This window comes from Pistacia vera, unplaced genomic scaffold (genome assembly GCF_008641045.1).
Source record: "Pistacia vera cultivar Batoury unplaced genomic scaffold, PisVer_v2 Contig691, whole genome shotgun sequence".
Classification (NCBI taxonomy): Eukaryota; Viridiplantae; Streptophyta; class Magnoliopsida; order Sapindales; family Anacardiaceae; genus Pistacia; species Pistacia vera.
In genome coordinates this window covers 818,559-839,271 of record NW_022196547.1, presented here as the reverse complement: position 1 = coordinate 839,271, position 20,713 = coordinate 818,559, and the positions used below count along the sequence as shown (strand labels likewise).

General features: G+C 33.2%; 2 protein-coding genes and 1 non-coding gene across 3 annotated transcripts; 1 reads left to right on the top strand and 2 right to left on the bottom strand.

Moving 5' to 3' along the window:
- Positions 1–1,222: 1,222 nt before the first annotated feature.
- On the bottom strand, positions 1,223–4,266 carry LOC116113873 (N-alpha-acetyltransferase MAK3-like). Its single transcript, XM_031400038.1, has 4 exons — positions 4,002–4,266; positions 3,793–3,913; positions 3,498–3,553; positions 1,223–1,486 (listed from the first exon to the last, which is right to left on the bottom strand). Exons 1-4 carry the CDS (start codon positions 4,191–4,193, stop codon positions 1,271–1,273), a joined length of 585 nt encoding a protein of 194 aa, XP_031255898.1. The 5' UTR covers positions 4,194–4,266; the 3' UTR covers positions 1,223–1,270.
- A 6,856-nt stretch (positions 4,267–11,122) lies between these two features.
- LOC116113847 (ethylene-responsive transcription factor ERF113-like) lies at positions 11,123–13,016 on the top strand. The gene is made up of 2 exons (XM_031400008.1): positions 11,123–11,476; positions 12,179–13,016. Exons 1-2 carry the CDS (start codon positions 11,305–11,307, stop codon positions 12,817–12,819), a joined length of 813 nt encoding a protein of 270 aa, XP_031255868.1. The 5' UTR covers positions 11,123–11,304; the 3' UTR covers positions 12,820–13,016.
- Positions 13,017–20,640: 7,624 nt separating this feature from the next.
- On the bottom strand, positions 20,641–20,713 carry TRNAK-UUU. Its single transcript has one exon. It is a non-coding gene; the product is annotated as a tRNA-Lys (tRNA).

The window sequence follows — 20,713 nt, the reverse complement described above, 5'->3', positions numbered from 1 at the left end:
TTCACGAGCAATTAAACCATAGAAAACTAAATAAAAAAAAAAAAAAATCGGTTTTGCTAGAACAATTGTTGATTATAAGATTTGTTTTAAAGGATTTAATTAATTCAAAAAATTCGGTTAATTATAAACTTAATATTTGTTGTTGGTATGCCAGTTAAATTAATGTTTTTAAGATTGGATCATCCATTTAGTGCCTGTTTGATTGAGTTATGAAAATTAGTTTATAAACCGTTGGTGTTTATAAGGTAGTTTGAACTTATGTGCATTTGAAATTTAAATAGTCATGTGTTTGGTTAAAGTACTTATAAGTGATTGACAAGTGACATTCGGTAAAATATGACTTACACATACATTTTAATATTAAAATAACAAAAAATGGTACTACATTATTTTATCAAATAATAAATTATATTAACTCAATTTTTTTTATTATAATATTATCAAAATATATATTTCAATCATATTACAATATAATTTAATTTTAAAATTAAATAAACAAATATTTTATTAAAAATTTATGTGAATAATTTTTAGATTCTTTATACAAAATAGACTAATAAACAAATATAGTGAATTATAATTATGAGTTGTTTAAAATATAAAAATAATGTTATATGATAGAATTTAAAAATTAAATAGGGGCATTGTAATAATATACTTTGTCATAATAGCTTATTATGAACATAATGCTTATAAGCAAAAAAAATAAGGTTCCCCAACTTATTTTTTTGGCTTATAAACCCAAAAAAATTATAAAGAAACAAATCAATTTAATTTTAGAACTTATAAGCTGTACTATCTTAGTAATAAATTTTAAAAAATATTTGTACCAACGTAAACCATTGGAGCCAAATTTGATGTGTGAACAAAAACCAAGAAAGGAATTATATGCTGCATTAGGGAAAGAAAATCACTACAATAAAAATTTAAGCTTACTTAACCCCCACCCAAAAAAATAATAAAATCAAATAAAATAAAATTAAGCTTAATGTTATATTGTTATTCTACTTCAACTCTTCAAACTAAACCATTGGAGCTACAAAAGCCAGAACTCATCATCGATCAATTTTGAAAATCGGATGAAATTTACAATTCTCAAACATAGTAACACAGTTATATGTTACAGTTAATAATAAATTTGAATATGCAAAAGTTTAATATATCTCAAAGAGGGGAATTGTAAACTTAGGAGCCTTGATAGAATTCTTCAACATCCCCCGGCTGCTATGCTATGTGATCATAATCGACCTTAATGGGGTTGGTGACATTCTCATGGCACCATGTGATCATGATGCATGTGGCTGTCATCTCTTTCCGCCATCATAGACAACGCTGGGTGTATCTCTGGGCAAGGGAATAACAACTTCAGTCGAAAAGCATCAACACCGTTCAAATAATAGCGGAACAACCGTTTTGCCCTAATAAACCCAAGACGTCCATATAGTGCAAGTGCTCCTTTATTTGTGACTTCTGCTTCCAACGTTACCTAAGGAAAATATTGTTCAAGATCATGAGCTAAGAGCATCTCCAATGGTGCTTTTTATTTTAAAGAGCATCTTTTATATAAATAAATAGTATTTTCATTATTTCTAAATATAAAAAACAAAATTTTTATTTAAATCCAATGAACTCTTTAAATTTAACAAAGATACTATTTATTTTCAAGAAATAGACTTAACAGGAGAGGGAATTAATAAATAAAATGCATAACAAATTTGTAGTTTATTAATTAAAATTAGGATGGACAGTGAAATTTGACTTTCTAGATGTGGAGAGCCAAACTCAATTTTTAATTTATATTTAAAGGATAAAGGGTTTGTTGGAATCTTGTTTTTATGGATAGACTCTTTATAATAAAGAGTTTGGATCATATAAAGAGTCCATTGGAGATGCTCTAACATTTTGTCCTATTTCTTTGACTACCCAACATGTATAAAAACTTGATAATACAGATCAGATAAAAAATATGCGATAATGATCTAATTCAGCAAAGCCAAAACGAAATAAGAATTGATACGAAAAAATGTACCATAATGTTGCCAGCCTACATTCTTCATATCTAGTCTTCCTAATACTCTTTTCAGTGGACCTATGAAGTAACTGGAAAAGTGCAATAAACTTACCATCCAGCTCTTAGATCTCCTTTAGTGATAATATTTCCTGAAACCCAGGTAAGTTCTAAAAGTGGATGGGATCTAAAATAAGGTCACTGTTCAGGTCAGGAGACACCATTAAATCTTGACTAAGTAAACATGATATGACTACAGATATTGAATTATTAAATTAATGAGCAATTAAGGGGAATTTTGGTGTTACTGAAATGTAGGATCAGAGCGAAGTTTATATTCTGTTCAGGTCTATCTTAGGGACCTCCACTACCACTAGGCTAAAGAACACAAGGACCTCTGTTGTCGAAATTCGACAAAAAGCCTCTCTTGAACTATTGAAATTAGTCAGCTCCCTTTGAAATTTGTTAAACCTCCTTTGCTTCAGTATGCCTGGTAAGTAGGCAGTGCCACACGTGAGATCAATGAAATTTAATCTTGTACGTTTTGCAACAACAGAATTTTCTATAGGATATGTCAATATAGTGAAAGAAAGATGTAAGTTACAAGGACATTGTGCTAACTCTTCTCCTAAATTTTTCCAAAGAAAAAATTTCCAATAGAACTCAACCTAACCATTTCCAAACAAAAAAGAAGTCAACCTCAATTGACATCAAGACCTGCCTTACACTTGTTTAGCCAGCAGACTATCAGTCACCAGATGAGAAACCACAATTATTGATAATTAACAGAAACACTAGCTGTTGCATAAACTAAGCAGTAACAGGTTATTTGTAAACATAGACGAGTTACTGGGATAGATATGAACAGAGATAACAGATAATACATAAATCCAAGTGACCAATTTGTTCATGTCTAACAGAGTGCAGAAAAGGGTACAGAACGAAGATTGGTGCTCTGAGTCTGGGTATCTCTGCTTCTTATCAAAATACAGTTATAGAACAAAGAAAATTTGTCCAGAAATACCAACCAAATTCAAGGAAAACAACAATACAGCCATAAAAAAGCTATGTTTAAAAAGTCAAGATGAAAAACATAAAAGCTACAATGTTCAACACATGTCCTATTAGCTTGGACTTCTCTTGCAATTTTATCCTTTCCTAATCCGGTCATCCACGATAAAAAACTAGGAACAAATGTTATAAAATACTTTTTTTTTTTTTTTTTTTCTATTTCTTAAAATGCTGGAAAGAAAAAATTGTCTTCATTTGCCATATTCACTAAACATCATATTACCCTCAAATTTTGGGAACAAGAAGTCTTGAACCCGTATAAGCCTTAGAATGGCATTCATTCACATTAAGATATAATGGTGGTGACAAAACAAGAAAACAGAAAAAACTCAGTGTCAATTATACAGGTTATACCAATATGCAATTGACATGAAACTGAGTACAAAACCACAAGCACAACATCATAATGCTCACATACCTCTTCACAGCCAGCTTCCATCATCACCTTAATCGATCTAGTAACGAGTTCAGTCGCTACAATTCAAGAAGAAACACAAATTTCAACACCAATCGTTATAAAATGTAAACTCATGCAATGTAATGCATACATGTTACACATCCAGTTAATATTCTCAAATTTCAACCTCTCCAAAATCTAACAACGTAAGGACCAAAAACACATAAAAGAAAAGCAAATTAACAAACACTTTATGCTCATTAATGCCAAACTCAAAATATAAAAAAGAAAGGCTTATTAGAAAGAAAAAAATTACCAATGCCTCTTCCACGATAAGGTTTAATAACAACCAACATAGCAATGTAACCTCTATAAGTAGCTCGATGTTCTCCCATCTTACACACAACTGTGCCCACACATTTACCTTTGTGAAACGCCTATGAAGAAACACGAAAGAAACCAATTAAACTATTGGTTAGAATAAAAATAAAACTTAAAGAAATAATAAAGAAGAAATTGGGTTACCAAGAAAGAAAGATGGGGCCAGAGATAGACGAAGTAGCGGTAAGTGAAGATAGAGTAGGGTTCACTAAGTTCTTGATCGACGAGGTTCATGATCAACGGCAGGTGATGTTCTCCAGCGTAGCTTACGTACTCTATCTCCGACGAGTCGAACTCTTCTTTGTTCGTTGATTCCGGTTGTTGTTCGGATTCCATCTTTCAGTAGATTCAAGCAGGGGAACTTCACTTCTATGTCGTCTTTGTTTTTGGGCTTCAATTCAATTGGCCCGAAGAAGTTAACGCCGAAGTAGTCAAAACAGACCGAAATACACAAACTTAACCGTTAAACGAACGTTAATTAACGAAATTCGAATTAAAAAAAAAAAAAAAAAGGAAATTTTCCAAGAATAATAGTACACTTATAAACTTTTTGTACAAACTTTTTAAAAAATAATCAAGTGATTTTAAATTGAACAAGATTAAATAATAAAAAATAAATTCAATCATCTTTTGTATGGAAAAAGTTTGTAAATATAATATTATTGAATTTTCAATGATATAAGAGGCTTATGAGTTTCTGAGTTCGACTCTCTCTAAACATTAATAGTCTAATAGGGTAATCACTTGGGTTCTTATCTAATTGACAATTTGAATATCTTAGAGAATTAGTTGAAGTACGCGCAAACTGACTTGGATAAAAAAAAATCAATGATAATTATTATGGGTGCGTTTGGTTTATTATTTTGGATAAGATTTTGGGAATAATATTGGATAGTTGAGTAGAGTTATGATTACGAGAATATGATTTGAAGAATATGAGTTTGATAGAGTATTTTGACTTTGATATTTGTGTTGAATATTTGATTGATATATTTTTTTATAAATGATTTATTAATATAATATTTTGGTGCATTTTGTTAAAATAATATATTATTAGTAGAGTATTTTGACTTTGATATTTGTGTTGAATATTTGATTGATATATTTTTTTATAAATGATTTATTAATATAATATTTTGGTGCATTTTGTTAAAATAATGTATTATTATATATATAACCTATCAATTTACATTTTAATAATATTAAACATTTTATTGGTAATTTTGTCACCAGTAAATATTAAAAAACAAAAACTCATATTAATTTCAAGTACTAATCCAACTGTTTAAAAACATCACATTAATACATATATGACAAAAGTACTAATTATCAACCCTTATAATCATTCTCACACGTATACTCCATTAACAACTATGATATTTGTGTTGAATATTTGATTGATATATTTTTTTATAAATGATTTATTAATATAATATTTTGCTGCATTTTGTTAAAATAATGTATTATTATATATATACCTTATCAATTTACATTTTAATAATATTAAACATTTTATTGGTAATTTTGTCACCAGTAAATATTAAAAAACAAAAACCCATATTAATTTTAAGTACTAATCTAACTGTTTAAAAACATCACATTAATACATATATGATAAAAGTACTAATTATCAACCCTTACAATCATTCTTACACGTATACTCTATTAACAACTATGACATGGTCCATTGTACTGCCCACAGTGCATTCGTTATGTTATCCCGTACAGTTGTCATGTTGTCTATAATACCTTGTTGCGGTTGACTCAGTCCTTCTCCATTTCGGCCATATTCTGCCCCGTTTTGACGATCACAATATACTTGCTCATTACCCGTACTATTATTGGTTTGTTCGAAGATATGGTCGTCCATATTGTACATTCTGATAAAATTATGAAGTACACAATATGTCATAACAATTTTCCCTTGTTTGTCCAACGGGTAATTGTTCATTCCATTCAAATACGAAACCGTCTTTTCAAAACACCAAAGGTTCTCTCGACAACATTGCGGAGTGAAGCCTGTCTGTAGTTAAACAACTCTTGTGGCCCCCTTCGGTTATAGTAGTGATTAGAAATATGGTAAGCCACTCGCCTATGAGGGGCGAGGAACCCATCTCTATTTGGATAACCCGCATCAACCAAATAGTATTTCCTTGTAATAATATCAGACATTTTATTTGAATTACACGGCCTCAACAGTGGAGCAAATATGCTATAATACGTCAAGAAAATACTTATACCTGGTGGAGGATATGGGAATCTAGAATTAGGATCATAAAGAATTGAATTTAAAGCTCTTGAATCATGCGTAGATCCTTCCCATCCAGTAACAACATAAGTGAACATCGTTCTAAAGTCGCATACAGCCATTACATTCAGTGACAACGTTTCTTTGCGATTCTAATACCTATCGGCAAATTCATGTGGAATTGAAGCGTATACATGTGTGCCATCAATGGCTCCAATACAGTCCTATTATAAAAATTGAATTTTACTTATATTAACCGACTATCAAAATTAATAACATAATGAACTTAACTATCCACTAATAGAAAACATAATGAACCAGTACCTTAAAGAAAGGGTAATATTTTCTGTTAGCTGATATTTCCTATGGAACATCATTGAAGTCAGGTGGTCTGATAAACTCTGTCTTCAACTCACATAAAGCCTCGCAAACTGCACCAACATGTCTAGAGATCGTCTCACCTGAATATTGGAAATCCTCCATCATCGTTCTGATTGTCTCGTTTTTTCCAACAATTGTTAGAAATATCATAACTTGTTCTTCCAAACTCGTCTTCCTGGTTAGTCGCAATTTGCCTTGATCAGACAAAATTTCACATAAGTATGAACAACAGTCTTTGTCCATGCGACACTTGTCATAGATCCTGTCAGGATGACTATTGAGTACTTCCAACATGTACTCATGACCAGTTAATACGGATGTATGTCGTAGTTGACGCCCGGTTGCTTCTAACGGGGCAACACCGCAGAGTGCAATGGCTATATCTGTCAGTATTTCTTCTTCGTCATCTGTAGCACGTCGTCTTCTTCCTATACGGCTAGACGACGCCATTTAAACCTGCACATTTGCAAAACATTGATCAACAATTAACAGTTGTTGTACTACTTAGCAAAATATAACAGTCAATATTTAATTCTAATGACAATCCAAAACGGGGTTGAAACATGTAATATCACATAAAACAGTACCACAATTAATAAGTTCATACAGTAGCGTTATAAATTCTAATTGTAATGACAAGTGCCCATTGATGCATACAAAATTGTTGGCAAACACTTAGGAAATATAGTGTCATCTACAAATTGGGAAAGTTGTAACAGTTAGCCTTTTCCTCGGGAGGGAGTTTCACGAATATCTCCTGCCACTCTGGATTTTGATATAAGTACTTGACAACCGGCAGGTAAAACTGTATGGGTACTTGCATGGCCGTCATGATGTCAATACAATTGCTCATGGAAAAAGGATCAGATGGAGCACTAGTGTTCTCTTCGTCCCTCTCATCTGCACTGCGATTGCTAGCCCTCGATCTCATAGTCTGCCTCTCCACAAGCTCGTCCGTCAATCTACCAATGACATCCGCAAGTGATTGTCCCGGGCAACTTCTGTTCCTCATATTTCTCGCTCTTCCATGGCCAAATGTGTTTGGCCATTTTTCCCTTGTCATCCGATCTGGATCAGGTTCAAAGTCGCTATCATCCATGGGAACCGCGCCCTGATTGGAATAAGTGGAGGTCTCTACTGGTTGAGATGTAGATGTGTACGCATATCTCCCAGTGGCAGTTTGCTTCTCAAATATGATTTCATAGAGCTCTTTGTGAGGAAGTCCCTTATGATAAAATTGTTGTGCTAGTGGGTTTTGCTGGTAAGTTAGAAGAATAATATATTAATATTTGGCAGTCCGAAAAAAAAAATGCGTACAATTATAGTGTCGTTGATTAATATTAGTTAAAAATGATGAAAATTTACCTTGACATATTCATGCCAAACCTCTACGGGACACGTTGGACTTTGTAACTCATGATCCCACCCGAACCCCGTGTGTTGCAGCAATTTCCGCCATGCTTGATATGCTCTTCACAGGCGAAAGAACTTAGAGGTTAATTGTGTGATGTTGAGTCTCCTGTCAGCCACTGATGATATGTTGTCCAACATTTCCTGGTAATCTGCCATTTTTATTGCAGTATCGTGCGAAGTTTTGGCCTGCTCAGATAACAGGACCAGAAATTTGTGGGTCATCTCAACGGACCAGGCCATAGAATCACTCATCTAAGGACAATACGGTGAGAGACAACCAACATTGGGACACCATACGAATCACCAATCACATTACAAAATATAATACTCACATGTTAACGTAATCAAGTAAACACAGATAAAATTATACCTTGTTCGATCCAACACTGCTTGAAGACGTCAATGCAGGAGAAGATACAGACAATGTTGACCAACAGGGTGTATGACGAACTCCAAGTCTGGAAAAATGTCGAAACTTTCGCCTCTGTTGCAAGTAGTAATCAATCCTGCGACGTCGAGACAAATTATACTGACATATGTGCATATGAGCGTAATTTGTTGTTACGATTAAAGAACAATGTTGAATCTATAGAACAAATATATAAGTTAGTGAAATCCGAATAAAATATTTCTAATAATCCAATAATTTTTTACTCCCAAAATTTATCCATTACATACAACATGTTACATACAGAACATATGAAATTGCACAATATTTTGACGCATGTGCTAAACATTGTAAGCAACATAGCACATGTTGTAACCATTAAACCCCACAAACAAATCCACAAATCCAAGTAGCTCATGTGCAGATATTAGTTTCAGTCAACCAATTACAAAACGCATTATTAAAGTCCAAATTAAAAGGATTAATGAAAAGAAAAAAACAATACTAACACAAATTATTTCCAATAAAATAAAATAAAAAAATTGCATCTCGGTGTCTTGAAAACAAACAGGTAACAGAAGCTCACAAACTGGATTTGGGTACTTCGCGAGTCTCTTTCTCTTCCCTGAGACAGATAAACATCAAACACAATTAAAAGGATTCATGTGTGTACACGATATTAAAAACTTTCCAAACAAAACAAAAACTTAGCAAAACACCTTTCCCTGTGGACAGATCTGCGATAGATCTGAGGTGGGTTTGTGACAGATCTGTGGGTTCACAGTGGTGGGTTCACGATAGTGGATTTGTGACAGATCTGTGCGTGGTTCACGATGGAGATCTGAGGTGGGTTAACAGTGGTGGGGTTGTGATAGATCTGTGGTGGATCACGTTGGGTTCACAGTGGTGGGTTGTGACAGATCGTGGGTTCACGGTAGTGGGTTTGTGACGATCGACTTCGGTCATTGTGTTGTGAGATGGTGGCAGATTGATTGGGTGATGCTGTGGGGTGGTTTTCTGATTTAGGTGGTGGTCGGAATTCTAATGTGCTGTTTTGTACTTGTAGGGTGGAGATTAGTTGGAGAAGAAAGATGGTTTGTGACGGTGGTGAAGCTACGAAGGTGGTAATGCAAAGTGAGAAAGTGACGGTGGTGGAGCACTGAAGCTGGTAATGCAAACTGAGAAAGTGAAATGGTGAAGCACTGAAGCTGGTATGGTACTGAGAAAGTGAAATGGTGAAGCAGTGAAGAAAAGTGAGACTGTGAAATAAAAGCAGGACTCAAATGTAACGTAAAAAAATTGTCAAGATAGTTGTCAGGATTTTATTTTCAGGACGTAGTGTAACTATTGAACCAAACGTATTGTAAAATCCGGTTGCGAATATGGGTAAAATATTGTACCAAACACACCCTATAATTTTCTCAAAGTTTAAAAGTGTTGTATATTTAATAAAATATATTTACTTACAATTGAGTCATACAAACAGACAAAAAATAAAGGATAGAATAGTAATTTTACATACAATTTTTGTTTGTTTGTATGATTCGTTGTAAAAATAACATTACTCATATTTAATTTAATTTATTAGAATAATTGACCTTGAGCAAAAAATAGTAAATTTACATTAAAGTGGTTGGTTTCAATAAATTTAATGAATTTCAACTACATAACAATATATTATTACATTTAAATAAATTAAAAAAAAAAAAAAAGAGGATTCTACCAGGTATCAATGATAAATTCAACTATGAGAAAACTATCAAAGTTCAAAGTATTTCAGTTGATGTTGCAATCTTTTAATATAAATCAAGAGACATTTTTCATACCAAAATAATTGCATTCTATTAATATTAATTGATTGTTCACCATACTGACGAATGACAAATGCACGTTCAATTATTGAATGACTTGTCCAAATGAGTTCCAACTAAATTTTTTTAGTAATGTAAAATCATTGTAATCTAAATATCTATTAATTATATATATATATATATTATATATATATATATATTATATATATTAAAATATTATATTAGGCCGTACATCTTTGAATGTGTTATTCATGTATAAACTATAGGTGAATGAATTTATTTTATTTTTGAATTATAGTTAATTATTAAAATAGCTCAATTACTCGTATGGGAATCACACCTATTATTTGTTCCTCATTTTTCAATAAAGTAACAATTAAGAAATTCTTTTTCTCCAATAAAAAACATTGTCTTTGCCTTTTATAATATATCAATTAAATATAAAACATATATTATGAACATTTTACATAAAATTTATATAATTATTTAAAAAAAAAAAAAAACATTACACCAACCCCATGCTTGGAAGCCAAACATTTAGGTTAAACTGTAATTTTCCAAAACTCCTAACAGCCACTATAAACAAAGCAACCTTTCAAAATGCATTTCACATGCTTAATTTTATAATGAAATGACATCCATGCTTATACCACCACGTGTAAGGTCAAAAATCGCTAGTCAATCTTTATCCATTGCGTTGTTAAACACCAAATCATTTCTCCGGAAATAATTTTGTGACTATATATTTGTGTGTTACAAAAAGACCTATATACATAAAACCTGACTTTAACGTGCAGCAATTAACGCCCTACAAGCAACCCCATTTGTTTCTCTCTTCTTCTTAGTACTTCTTCAACTTCTCTTTTTCTTCTTTAAGATCACCACCGTATCTTTCTTTTTTGGCTTTGCTCATACTTTACTACCATCAATAAGGATTCAAGATCGTAACCTAGATCTTACTTTTTATGTATCCACATCGTTAATTTATAAAATAGATTAAGCTGGAGATTATTATTATTTATTCTTTCTTTATATGTGTCTGAGGACGACAAGATTAAGAAACTGATTCAAAACGAACTGAGAAAGCTAGCTAGACTTAGCTAGTTAGAGGTTGACAAAGTGGATCGGAAACATGGCAAGAGGCCTCTTCCTTTTGATGTATCGGAGGAGAAAAAGGAAGATGAAATATTCTCTGTGTACCAATCGATGACGAGTACTGATCAGCCGGCCGATCATGTTAGTTATGATGCTAACACACCAGCAAATGTCATCGCTGCCTTCAGCGATCAGTACGGCTGGCCGGCGCATGGCCAAGCGAATCCACAGTTGATGATCAGCTCGACGGAACTTCACACATCTCAACCTGCGCACGATCAAGGTAAGCTATTAGGTGATCGATCACTAGCTATATATTATATACTATTTAAATGAACTACTTAATTTTGTGTTTTGTATTTTTTGTATAACAACTGTAGTCATTTTAGTTAACTTTTTTGGGATATTAATTGTTTAAATTTTTTTCTGTGATAATATTTATAGTTTCCTTTTTATAAAAGAAATTAAGATGATGAGTAGTGTCTGAGCGCAGTGTCAATATTCATTGCGCCATTTGTATATCTCACCGCATGTTTATGCAGATTTAAGGGATTAATTAACTTTATATAAATGCGAGAAAGTACATTTCTTCTATATTTATAAGTTCCAAAAAATAAATAAAGATATGAATTGATCCGGTGTAACCATGGAACTGTTCTTAGTTATAATGTGATATCTTTCAGTCAGTAGGCCATTTTTTCTTTTGAAATGCAAAAATAAGGATACCATATTGATCTAAAGTTGTATACGAATTTTCTTATTATTCCATCTATTCACATGTTTTTCTCTAAATCAACCTTGTTTGCAACCTTCCACAATGTATAACATCGAATTGTCAATGGTTTTGATAACTCCATTGTGCTCTTTTCATTCCATTTGCTTCTATTTAATTAGTTGCCTTACTAGATTAGCCTTTTGATCACCGAACCATGATCTCTTAGTTAAATGGTAGGACACTGATGATCAAACATGAATTTTCTTGAAGGAGACAATACAAGAAGAAGACACTACAGAGGGGTGAGACAAAGACCATGGGGGAAGTGGGCAGCTGAGATCCGTGATCCGAAGAAGGCAGCCAGAGTCTGGCTTGGAACATTCGACACGGCAGAGGCTGCAGCCCTTGCTTATGATGCAGCGGCTCTAAAGTTCAAAGGCAGCAAAGCTAAGCTCAATTTCCCTGAACGTGTTCAAGGAGTACATGACTTGAGCTACCTAATGAGTACTACTACTTCCAGTAACTCAGGCACAGTTTCTGAATATGTTCCTACCCCAATACCTTTATTTCCACAACCACCAATACCTTCTCCTATTCCAACTCCTTTATCACATGAAGCATTTCCTAATCTTTTCCAGTACGCACAGCTGCTTTCCAGTAATGATGATAGGGATGTTCAGTATGCTACCTCGAGTCTTTATAACAATCAAAACCAGCTTCCATTTTATGGTTCATCACAATCTACATCCATGTTATTTTCATCACCAACTTCTTCCGCAATGTCTCATAATTATTATGATCAACTGGCCATGGAAGAAGAGTTACTGAGGGGGAGCTTTCCTTCTGCTTCCAATTTTCTTGAGCAGGCTGGGAGGAATATTAATGCTCCTGATAATAGCCAGAAGAACTGAAAGTCAAGGTCAAGTACGTACACATTATACAGGTTTTCATGCAATGGGAGAGTGAAAACCTGACGGCCAGTTTTTGCCTTTTGGTTAACCCTTTTGGATAAACCATTCTTAATTAATTCTCCGTTAATTAAAGATGTATGAAATAGAAGAAAGATTTATTTCAATTTGCTTGAAAATGCATCTGAATTTTATTTTCATGAAGCATGCGGTTTTTTTTTTTTTTTTTTTTTTAAGGATCGGGAGTGTTTAGATTAGTTTGCGCACACTTCAACTAATCCTTCAGGACCCTATAACTACTAGTCGGATAAGAGTTCTAATGACCACACCCTTATTAGGGGTTGAGGTAAATCAAATTTATGATCTTTTGAATAATATACTCAGGAGTTCTAATTGATCGTTGGACTAGCTAATGGTGGTTTGAAGCATGCAGTTCTCTTCATAATTCTTTCACTAGTGACTTATATGTCGCTACTGTAATTCTGCATATACAGCGGTACTTCTGCCGTGAAGATTGCAATTGCAGATGGCCATTTATTTGTTTTTGGATTAATTTATTTGAAGATTTTGTCATGTTTGAAGATCTTGTAAGCAGTGACATCATAGTGAGTTGAATATTCAAAATATAATCGATTATATGGATGTGAAGTCTACTAAAATCCATTCTCACGATCTCATCCAACGGCAACTACTGAATGAAACTGGCCATTTGAATTGCATTAAAATGCGATAGTAAACTGGTAGCACGCTCCATTATGAATTCAACATGATTTTTATCAAACCTTCCGTCCAGATATATTAAATACGGAGTCAAAACTTATTTGAATAAAACTTTCCAAGCTTTTTATCTTAATTTGACTATCCATCGATCTTCATACTGTATTTCTAACTAAACCCACTCGTTGAAACTACCCTACATCAGATTGGATGCATAATGATTAATTTACTTGGTCTATCAAAAATATATAAAAATAGTAGTAAGTGATCTAACAGTAGAAGAGCAAAAAAAAGTTTTATGGGTTTTTGAATTTGAGTCCTCTCGAACATTAATAAGGATAATCGTTAAAGTTTCTACCTAATTAACAGTTTCAGGATTTTAACGGATTAAATGAGGCATGCAAAAACGGATCCGGACACACTCACAAATACAACTTACTAATGCCAGAGTCATTCACCAACAATTCATACTGTGAAAAGTAAGTCTATCGAGTAAATAAATCACATCAACGCCGAAAAGAGAGAACGCTAGTGGGTGGCAAAAGGCAGAATAATATGTAAAAGAAGCTTCTAAACACATTTGTTGGAACTTGATACAAGTTGCTATTTATAGCTTTAATTGTTCGATCGTGTTCGTGTGCAAAGCAAAAGGACACATGACAACTAGCATATTATATGGAAGATCAGATGCATCTCCCTTTGCAAGCGTGGGATGAATAACATGAGCACAATATATTATATATGTTTCAATCAATCAAATCAATGCATATTTTTCCGGCTACAAAAGGGACCTAACAAGTCCTCAGTGACCACTTTGTTCAAAGCAAATTTGTGCTTTCGGCTACCTTCTGCGTCCGAACATGTCAATTTTTGCGGCTAATGTCGATATGCATGCTTGTCTTGTATTGGACTCATTCTTGTTACAATGAACCGAGTAAACTGATTTTATGGGAAAAAGTTTCTGTGATTATATCACCGAGCAAAGAACAAGCCAAAAAGGACAAACTTAGAAAAAGAGTATATTTTATATAAAATATATTTTTATTAATTTTTAAATATAAAACATAAAATTTTTATTTAAATCTAATAGATTTTTTAAATTTTACAAGAAAGAATGTGTTTTTTCAAAAAAGAAACTTAATAAAAAAAATAAGTAATAAATAAAATACATAAAAACTAGTAATTTATTATTTAAAATCAGGATAGTGGGTGAAATTTATTTAAAGAATAAAGAGTATGTTGAACTCTTATTTTTATGGATAAACTCTTTATAATAAACAGTTTGAATTATATAAAGAGTCATTTGGAGATACTCTAACATTACATTTTAAATGTGGCTTTTTGTCTTCATGTCCCTATAGCTATAAAGTTTAAAACATTCTAACCCTTTGGATGCGTTTGGTTGGGAGAAATAAGAGATTACTAAGGTAATATTATCATATATTACTTTATTACCACGTTTGGTTGCCAAGTAATATAAGATTTCGATAATCTTCCAAAACCAATAATAAATACTATTAGTAATATAGGAGACAACGTGATTACCTCTATTTTCTTAGATATTTTAAGATTACTTGGTAATTTTAATTTTGTTATAATTTTACCCTTTATTAATAAAATTTTTGGACAAAAATACCCTCATTTTGAAATTAATTTACAAATATATTCATAGACTATTTTATCCTTATATACAAATTTTTTAGGACATAAATACCCTTGGACTTTAAAAAAATTACCCAAGGGTGGTGGTCGGATCTGGAAACCATTGTCAGGCATTGGCAATGACGAAATGGCGCATGACCAGCTGGATCTGGTTGACCGTGTGCCGATAAGGCTGTTTTCGACCATGGATAATAGCCAGATTTGGCCGCGAAACGATCGTCGTTTCACGACTAGATCTCCATTATTGGTGTCGCCGACGGTGGTGGCAAGCCGCCAGCAATGGCTTAGGGTGAGTGGAGGTGTTTTTGTTAAGTTTTAAACTTTTTTGGATGTTGGGGTGTTTTAGCTAAATCTGAAATGTACGGGATTAAAAGAAATTATTCAAAAAATAATATTATATTAATATTTAAAAAGGAGGGCAATTTAGTAATTTATATAACATAGCCACTAACTTATTCCTCTCAACCAAATATATTAATATAACATACCCAATAATTTATTCCCACCAACTAAACATATTTTCCTAAACATTTACAATGATCTTCAAGGTAATATATTTTTCCATTAATATAACATCCCTAGTAATACAACATTCCCTTAACCAAACACACCCGAGTAACGTGATTTTCCGTTTTCATCTTGGTTTCTAAAACACACAAAGATTGATTACGTCTAATTCTCAAATCCAAATATTGGTTTGAGTTTTGCTTAGAGATTTAATTGAATTTAATTAATTGCTAGTTGGAAATAGAGCCAAAGATGGGCTATGTCATGCCTAAAAATTTAAGGCCCGTCGTGTCGTGGGCCATGCCAAGGTCTGCAAAAATTCGCGCCCTATCGCGTCGTGCCAATCCACCAAATTTGAAGGCCCACGACACTGTCTGCTATATATCGTGTCGTGCTGTGGGCCGACCCATGTGCTTTGTAAAAATATTTAATTTTAATATTTATAAATTATGGTAATTTTGATTTATTATTAATAATTATTATGAAAATAACTTAGGCCATGTTTGGCTTATTATTTTTATCCCTATTCCCAATCCTATTCTCCAAATAATGTTTAGCACATTATTCCAGAAATATTACCCTATTTTTTTTAATTACTTTTAGACCCCATAAGGTTATTAATTTCATCAAATACACCCTGAAAAAAAGTTTAAAAATTATCAAAAACACCCCCGCGGCCCATACTTGCTAGATTCTGGCAACCACCGTCGGTGGTAGCCAGAATCTGTACAACGGCCTACCTGACGACCATAAATGGCCAGAAGTTCATCGATCTGGCCTTGAATGACGGCCAAAGAAATGGCCGTCGTTGAGGTCAACGACGGCCAAATCTTGGCCATCGTTGACTGAAAACGACGACCAAAGATGGCCGTCGTTTTGGCGTTTTTCGGCCGTTGACGGCCACGACAAGCCTTAGATCTGGCCTTTTCTGGTTAGATCCGTGGTGGATCTGGCCGAAAAAGGCCATAACGACACGTTACGACACAGATCCGATCGGTCTGTGTCGTAACGCGATTTTTCGGCCAGATTCCGGCGGTGGTGGCCGGAATCTGGCACTGCAGGTGGTGGGGGTATTTTTGTCATTTTACATGTTAGGGGTATTTATTAAATTAGCAAACTTAGGGGGTTTTTTTATAAATTTTTAAATTTTACCTCGTAATACTCCCATATTCAATTATTCAATACTATCCCCAAAATTCTATCCAAAATAATAAACCAAACGCACCCTTATTTATTATATTTAGTGACATTTTGTATTTATATTAATTAAAAAAATAGATAATCACTATGAAATATAATAAAATGACGAGACATTGAAATATTAATTGAATTTTAACACTTTTTATTAATTGTAAGTTATAATTATAAATTACAAATACAAACTTAGAAATTAGAAATTAGGATTAAGAATTATTATACATCTTCATCTTCATTTGTCGTGTTGTCACATTTAACTTCATAATTTGAATACATTTGGGGGTCGTTTGGATTATATAATATTTTATTATAAGGGGATATTATATTAACGAAATAAAAGATTACTTTGAAGATTACTATGAATGTTTAGAAAATGTATTTGGTTTGTTCGAATAAATTGGTGAATAATATGTTTGGTTAAAAGGATAATTGGGTGGGTATATTACATAGATTACTAAATTGCCCTCCTTTTTAAATATTAACTGTTTTATTATAAGGGGATATTATATTAACGGAATAAAAGATCACTTTGAAGATTACTGGGAATGTTTAGAAAATGTGTTTGGTTTGTTCGAATAAATTGGTGAATAATATGTTTGGTTGAAAGGATAAATGGGTGGGTATATTACATAGATTACTAAATTGCCCTCCTTTTTAAATATTAACAGTATTTTTTATTATTAATTTTTGAATAATTTTTTTTCACGCCCAACTTTTCAGATTTAGTAAAAACACCCTAGCAACCAAAAACGTTTTAAATTTAACAAAAACACATTTACCCACCCCAAGCCACTGTCAACAGCCAGCCACCACCACTAGCAGTGTGTAACGCTCACATGGAGGTACGTAATTTAATTTATGTTCTTATGCCTTTAGTTGATTTTTGCTAAGGTTATTTTAAGGAAAATGTGAAGAAAATGTCTTAAACTTGCATTAAGGGTAAAATGGTATTTTCACTCAAAATTAGTTGAAATTGTGGAGAGTGAAAAGAGATAGAATTTCATGGAGAATGCAATAAAAATGAGGGTATTATGGTAATTGACTAAGAGACATAGATGGAATTTTAAAGAAAGTGTAAGGGCAAAATGGGAAACTAATATATAATCTTTATGTTATATCAAATTGAAGAGTGAAACCCTAGCCACTCTTACCCATTTGCAAGCCACTTTCACCTCCATATTCTCTCAAATTCTTCAATTCTTCTTCAAAGGAAATTCAAAGGTTTTTGGTGTTTTTGAGTGGATTTTCAATCTTAAGCTTCTATAGGTAAGATCCTTCCACTAAGAAGTGAATTTTAGTTTTTAAAGTGTTGATTTTGATGGTTTATGCTCATAGGATTTAAGAGGAAGAGAGTTTGATCAAAGGAGATTCTTAAAGGGTTGAATTTGCTCATATCAAAGGTAAGTAAATCCTACCCTAAGTATGATTTAAGTTATGTTGTGTAGAGAACTTTCTTTATGCATATATATGTGTTATATGTAAAATTGTTGATGGATTTGGTGTTGAATAATGATTAGAACCTATCCATGAGAAGTTGTGTTGGTGTAGTTGTTATTTGATGAATGTTTGGATGAGATTTGGAAGAATTGAAGTGAAAATTTTGAAGTGTGTATTTTGGGCAGATTTGGTGTTAATTATGAAGGAGTTTATTCCAAATTTTTGGTGGCCTAAAATAGAGATAGAAGTGTAGCCAAATTAGTGTTGATTTGTGCACATGAATTGTTTGATGAAATGCTAACGAGAAGTGCATGTATGAGAATGATTATGCATTACTTTGGGATGAGTTTGTAGATGGTAGAGAATGACATGTTTGCATTTCATAATGCATAATTGCATTTAAATATGTGAATTTAGAAAGAATTATAAGCATGAAACCATCTACATGTATACATGTTCATAAGCGCATGAAAATGCCCTAAAATATGTTAAAGAGAAAATAGAAAGAAATGAGAATATTAAAGATATTCAAATCTGAATTTTTCTTAAAGAAGTGTAAAAAAAGATAAAAAGAAGAGAAGGTTGTTGCGATGGGGAGCCGTGAGTGACATAGTCTCACATGCATGCCGCCTTTAGTGAGCGGCCTCAGAATTTAGAAAGAAGAAATGTACAGTCCGTTAGAAGTATGTGTGGATGAGGACTATACCCAGAATTAGAGAATTCACTCACACGGCCAAGGCTTCAAATCCATGCCTCAACCGAGTCCGATCGGCAAGAATAGAAAGAAAGAAAGAAAGAAGAGAAAGAAAAGAAAAAAAAAAGTAGAAAGAAAGACTAGAAAAGAAAGAAAGAAAGAAAGAAAGAAAGAATAAGAAAAATATAAAAAAAATGCATAATTTATGCATTTGTGCATTTGCATCATGAATATGCATAATACCATGCTCATTATCATGGGTAGTGAAAATTTTAGAAAACAGAGAGAAAAACATAGAGCAAAACAGAGAAAGAATAGAGAAAGAACAGAGAGAAGAACAGGGAAAGAATAGAGAATAATCGGGAAATGTGATGTAAGGAAAGAAAATTTGGAATTTTAACCAACAGAGAGAGAGAAGGGTAGCATAGTGGGTTTACTTACTGAGCCATTAGTACTCACTCCGTTGTTTTTAATGTTTTGCAGGTAATGGGTGAGTTGCGGTCGCTCGAAACGTCACACAGTGGAAGGGTCGGGCTACACTGTCAAGTTGCTATTTTTGAGAACATTTTGTAAATATTTGTATATAAAGAAAAATTAAATATGGGCCCATACTTTATTAATCGTATATATAAATGTGTATTTTCTTATATATATTTTTAATGAGTTTTAGTGATTATTTTACGAGTATACTAGCTAGAAAGAAAGCATTGCACAGTGCCACAAATCTGGCCGTAACGCTGGCAATGCCATAGATCTGGTTGTGAAATGGCCAGGCCTTTGGTAGTGAAATGTCGGCCGTTTCACAGCCATATCAGTCACCGTTTCACGACCATGTTTGGCCTTTTCCGACCATGGATCACACATCCATGGTCAGAAAAAGCTTCATCGGCGAACGATTGGCCATATACGGCCGGTCGTACACTATTATGGCGACTTTTGGTGGCCTCCGGCGACGGTCGCCAGTGGCTAGCAATGGTGGCTAGTTTTGGGTATAATAACATATTTGTAAATAATGATAATAACAAAGGCAATTTCGCCTGAAAATTTTAAAAAATGAGGACAAAAGTGTCTGCATGAGTGAATTAGGTGTTTTGTAAATGTTAACAAATATAAGGTTAATTTGGATCAAATGCTCAACTATTTAGGGGCAACATGGGAAGCAAAATTGTATTACCAGGGTAAGTTTTAAAATAGCCCCCCCAGGTATTAAGATTCCAGACAATATACCCCCTAAATGCAACTGCTTATCATAAAATATTCCGGGAATAATTTTTTACAAACCAACCGGACATCGTCATTTGCTTAATTTAAAAAATATTACCCCAATTATCTAATATTAACCCGATCCAAACGGCGCCTTGAAGTAATAAAGTTTTAACATTTTCTAATGAAATTTTTAAAGACTATTTTATTTTTTTATTTTTTTCGTGCTGTGTTATGTTGACCTTGCCTTTTTTAGGGTCCATGACACAGCTCACATAATCATGGGCCATGCCGTACCGTGCTATTTTTTGACCATCGACTCTAGTTGGAAATAGGGATCTTATTGTTGGTTTTCATTATGTTGGGGCCAAAATTATGTATAAGGGGAAAATGTGCAAAGATGATATCGCCGTCGGTGGGAATCGAACCCATGACCACATGGTTAAAAGCCATGCGCTCTACCGGCTGAGCTAAGATGGC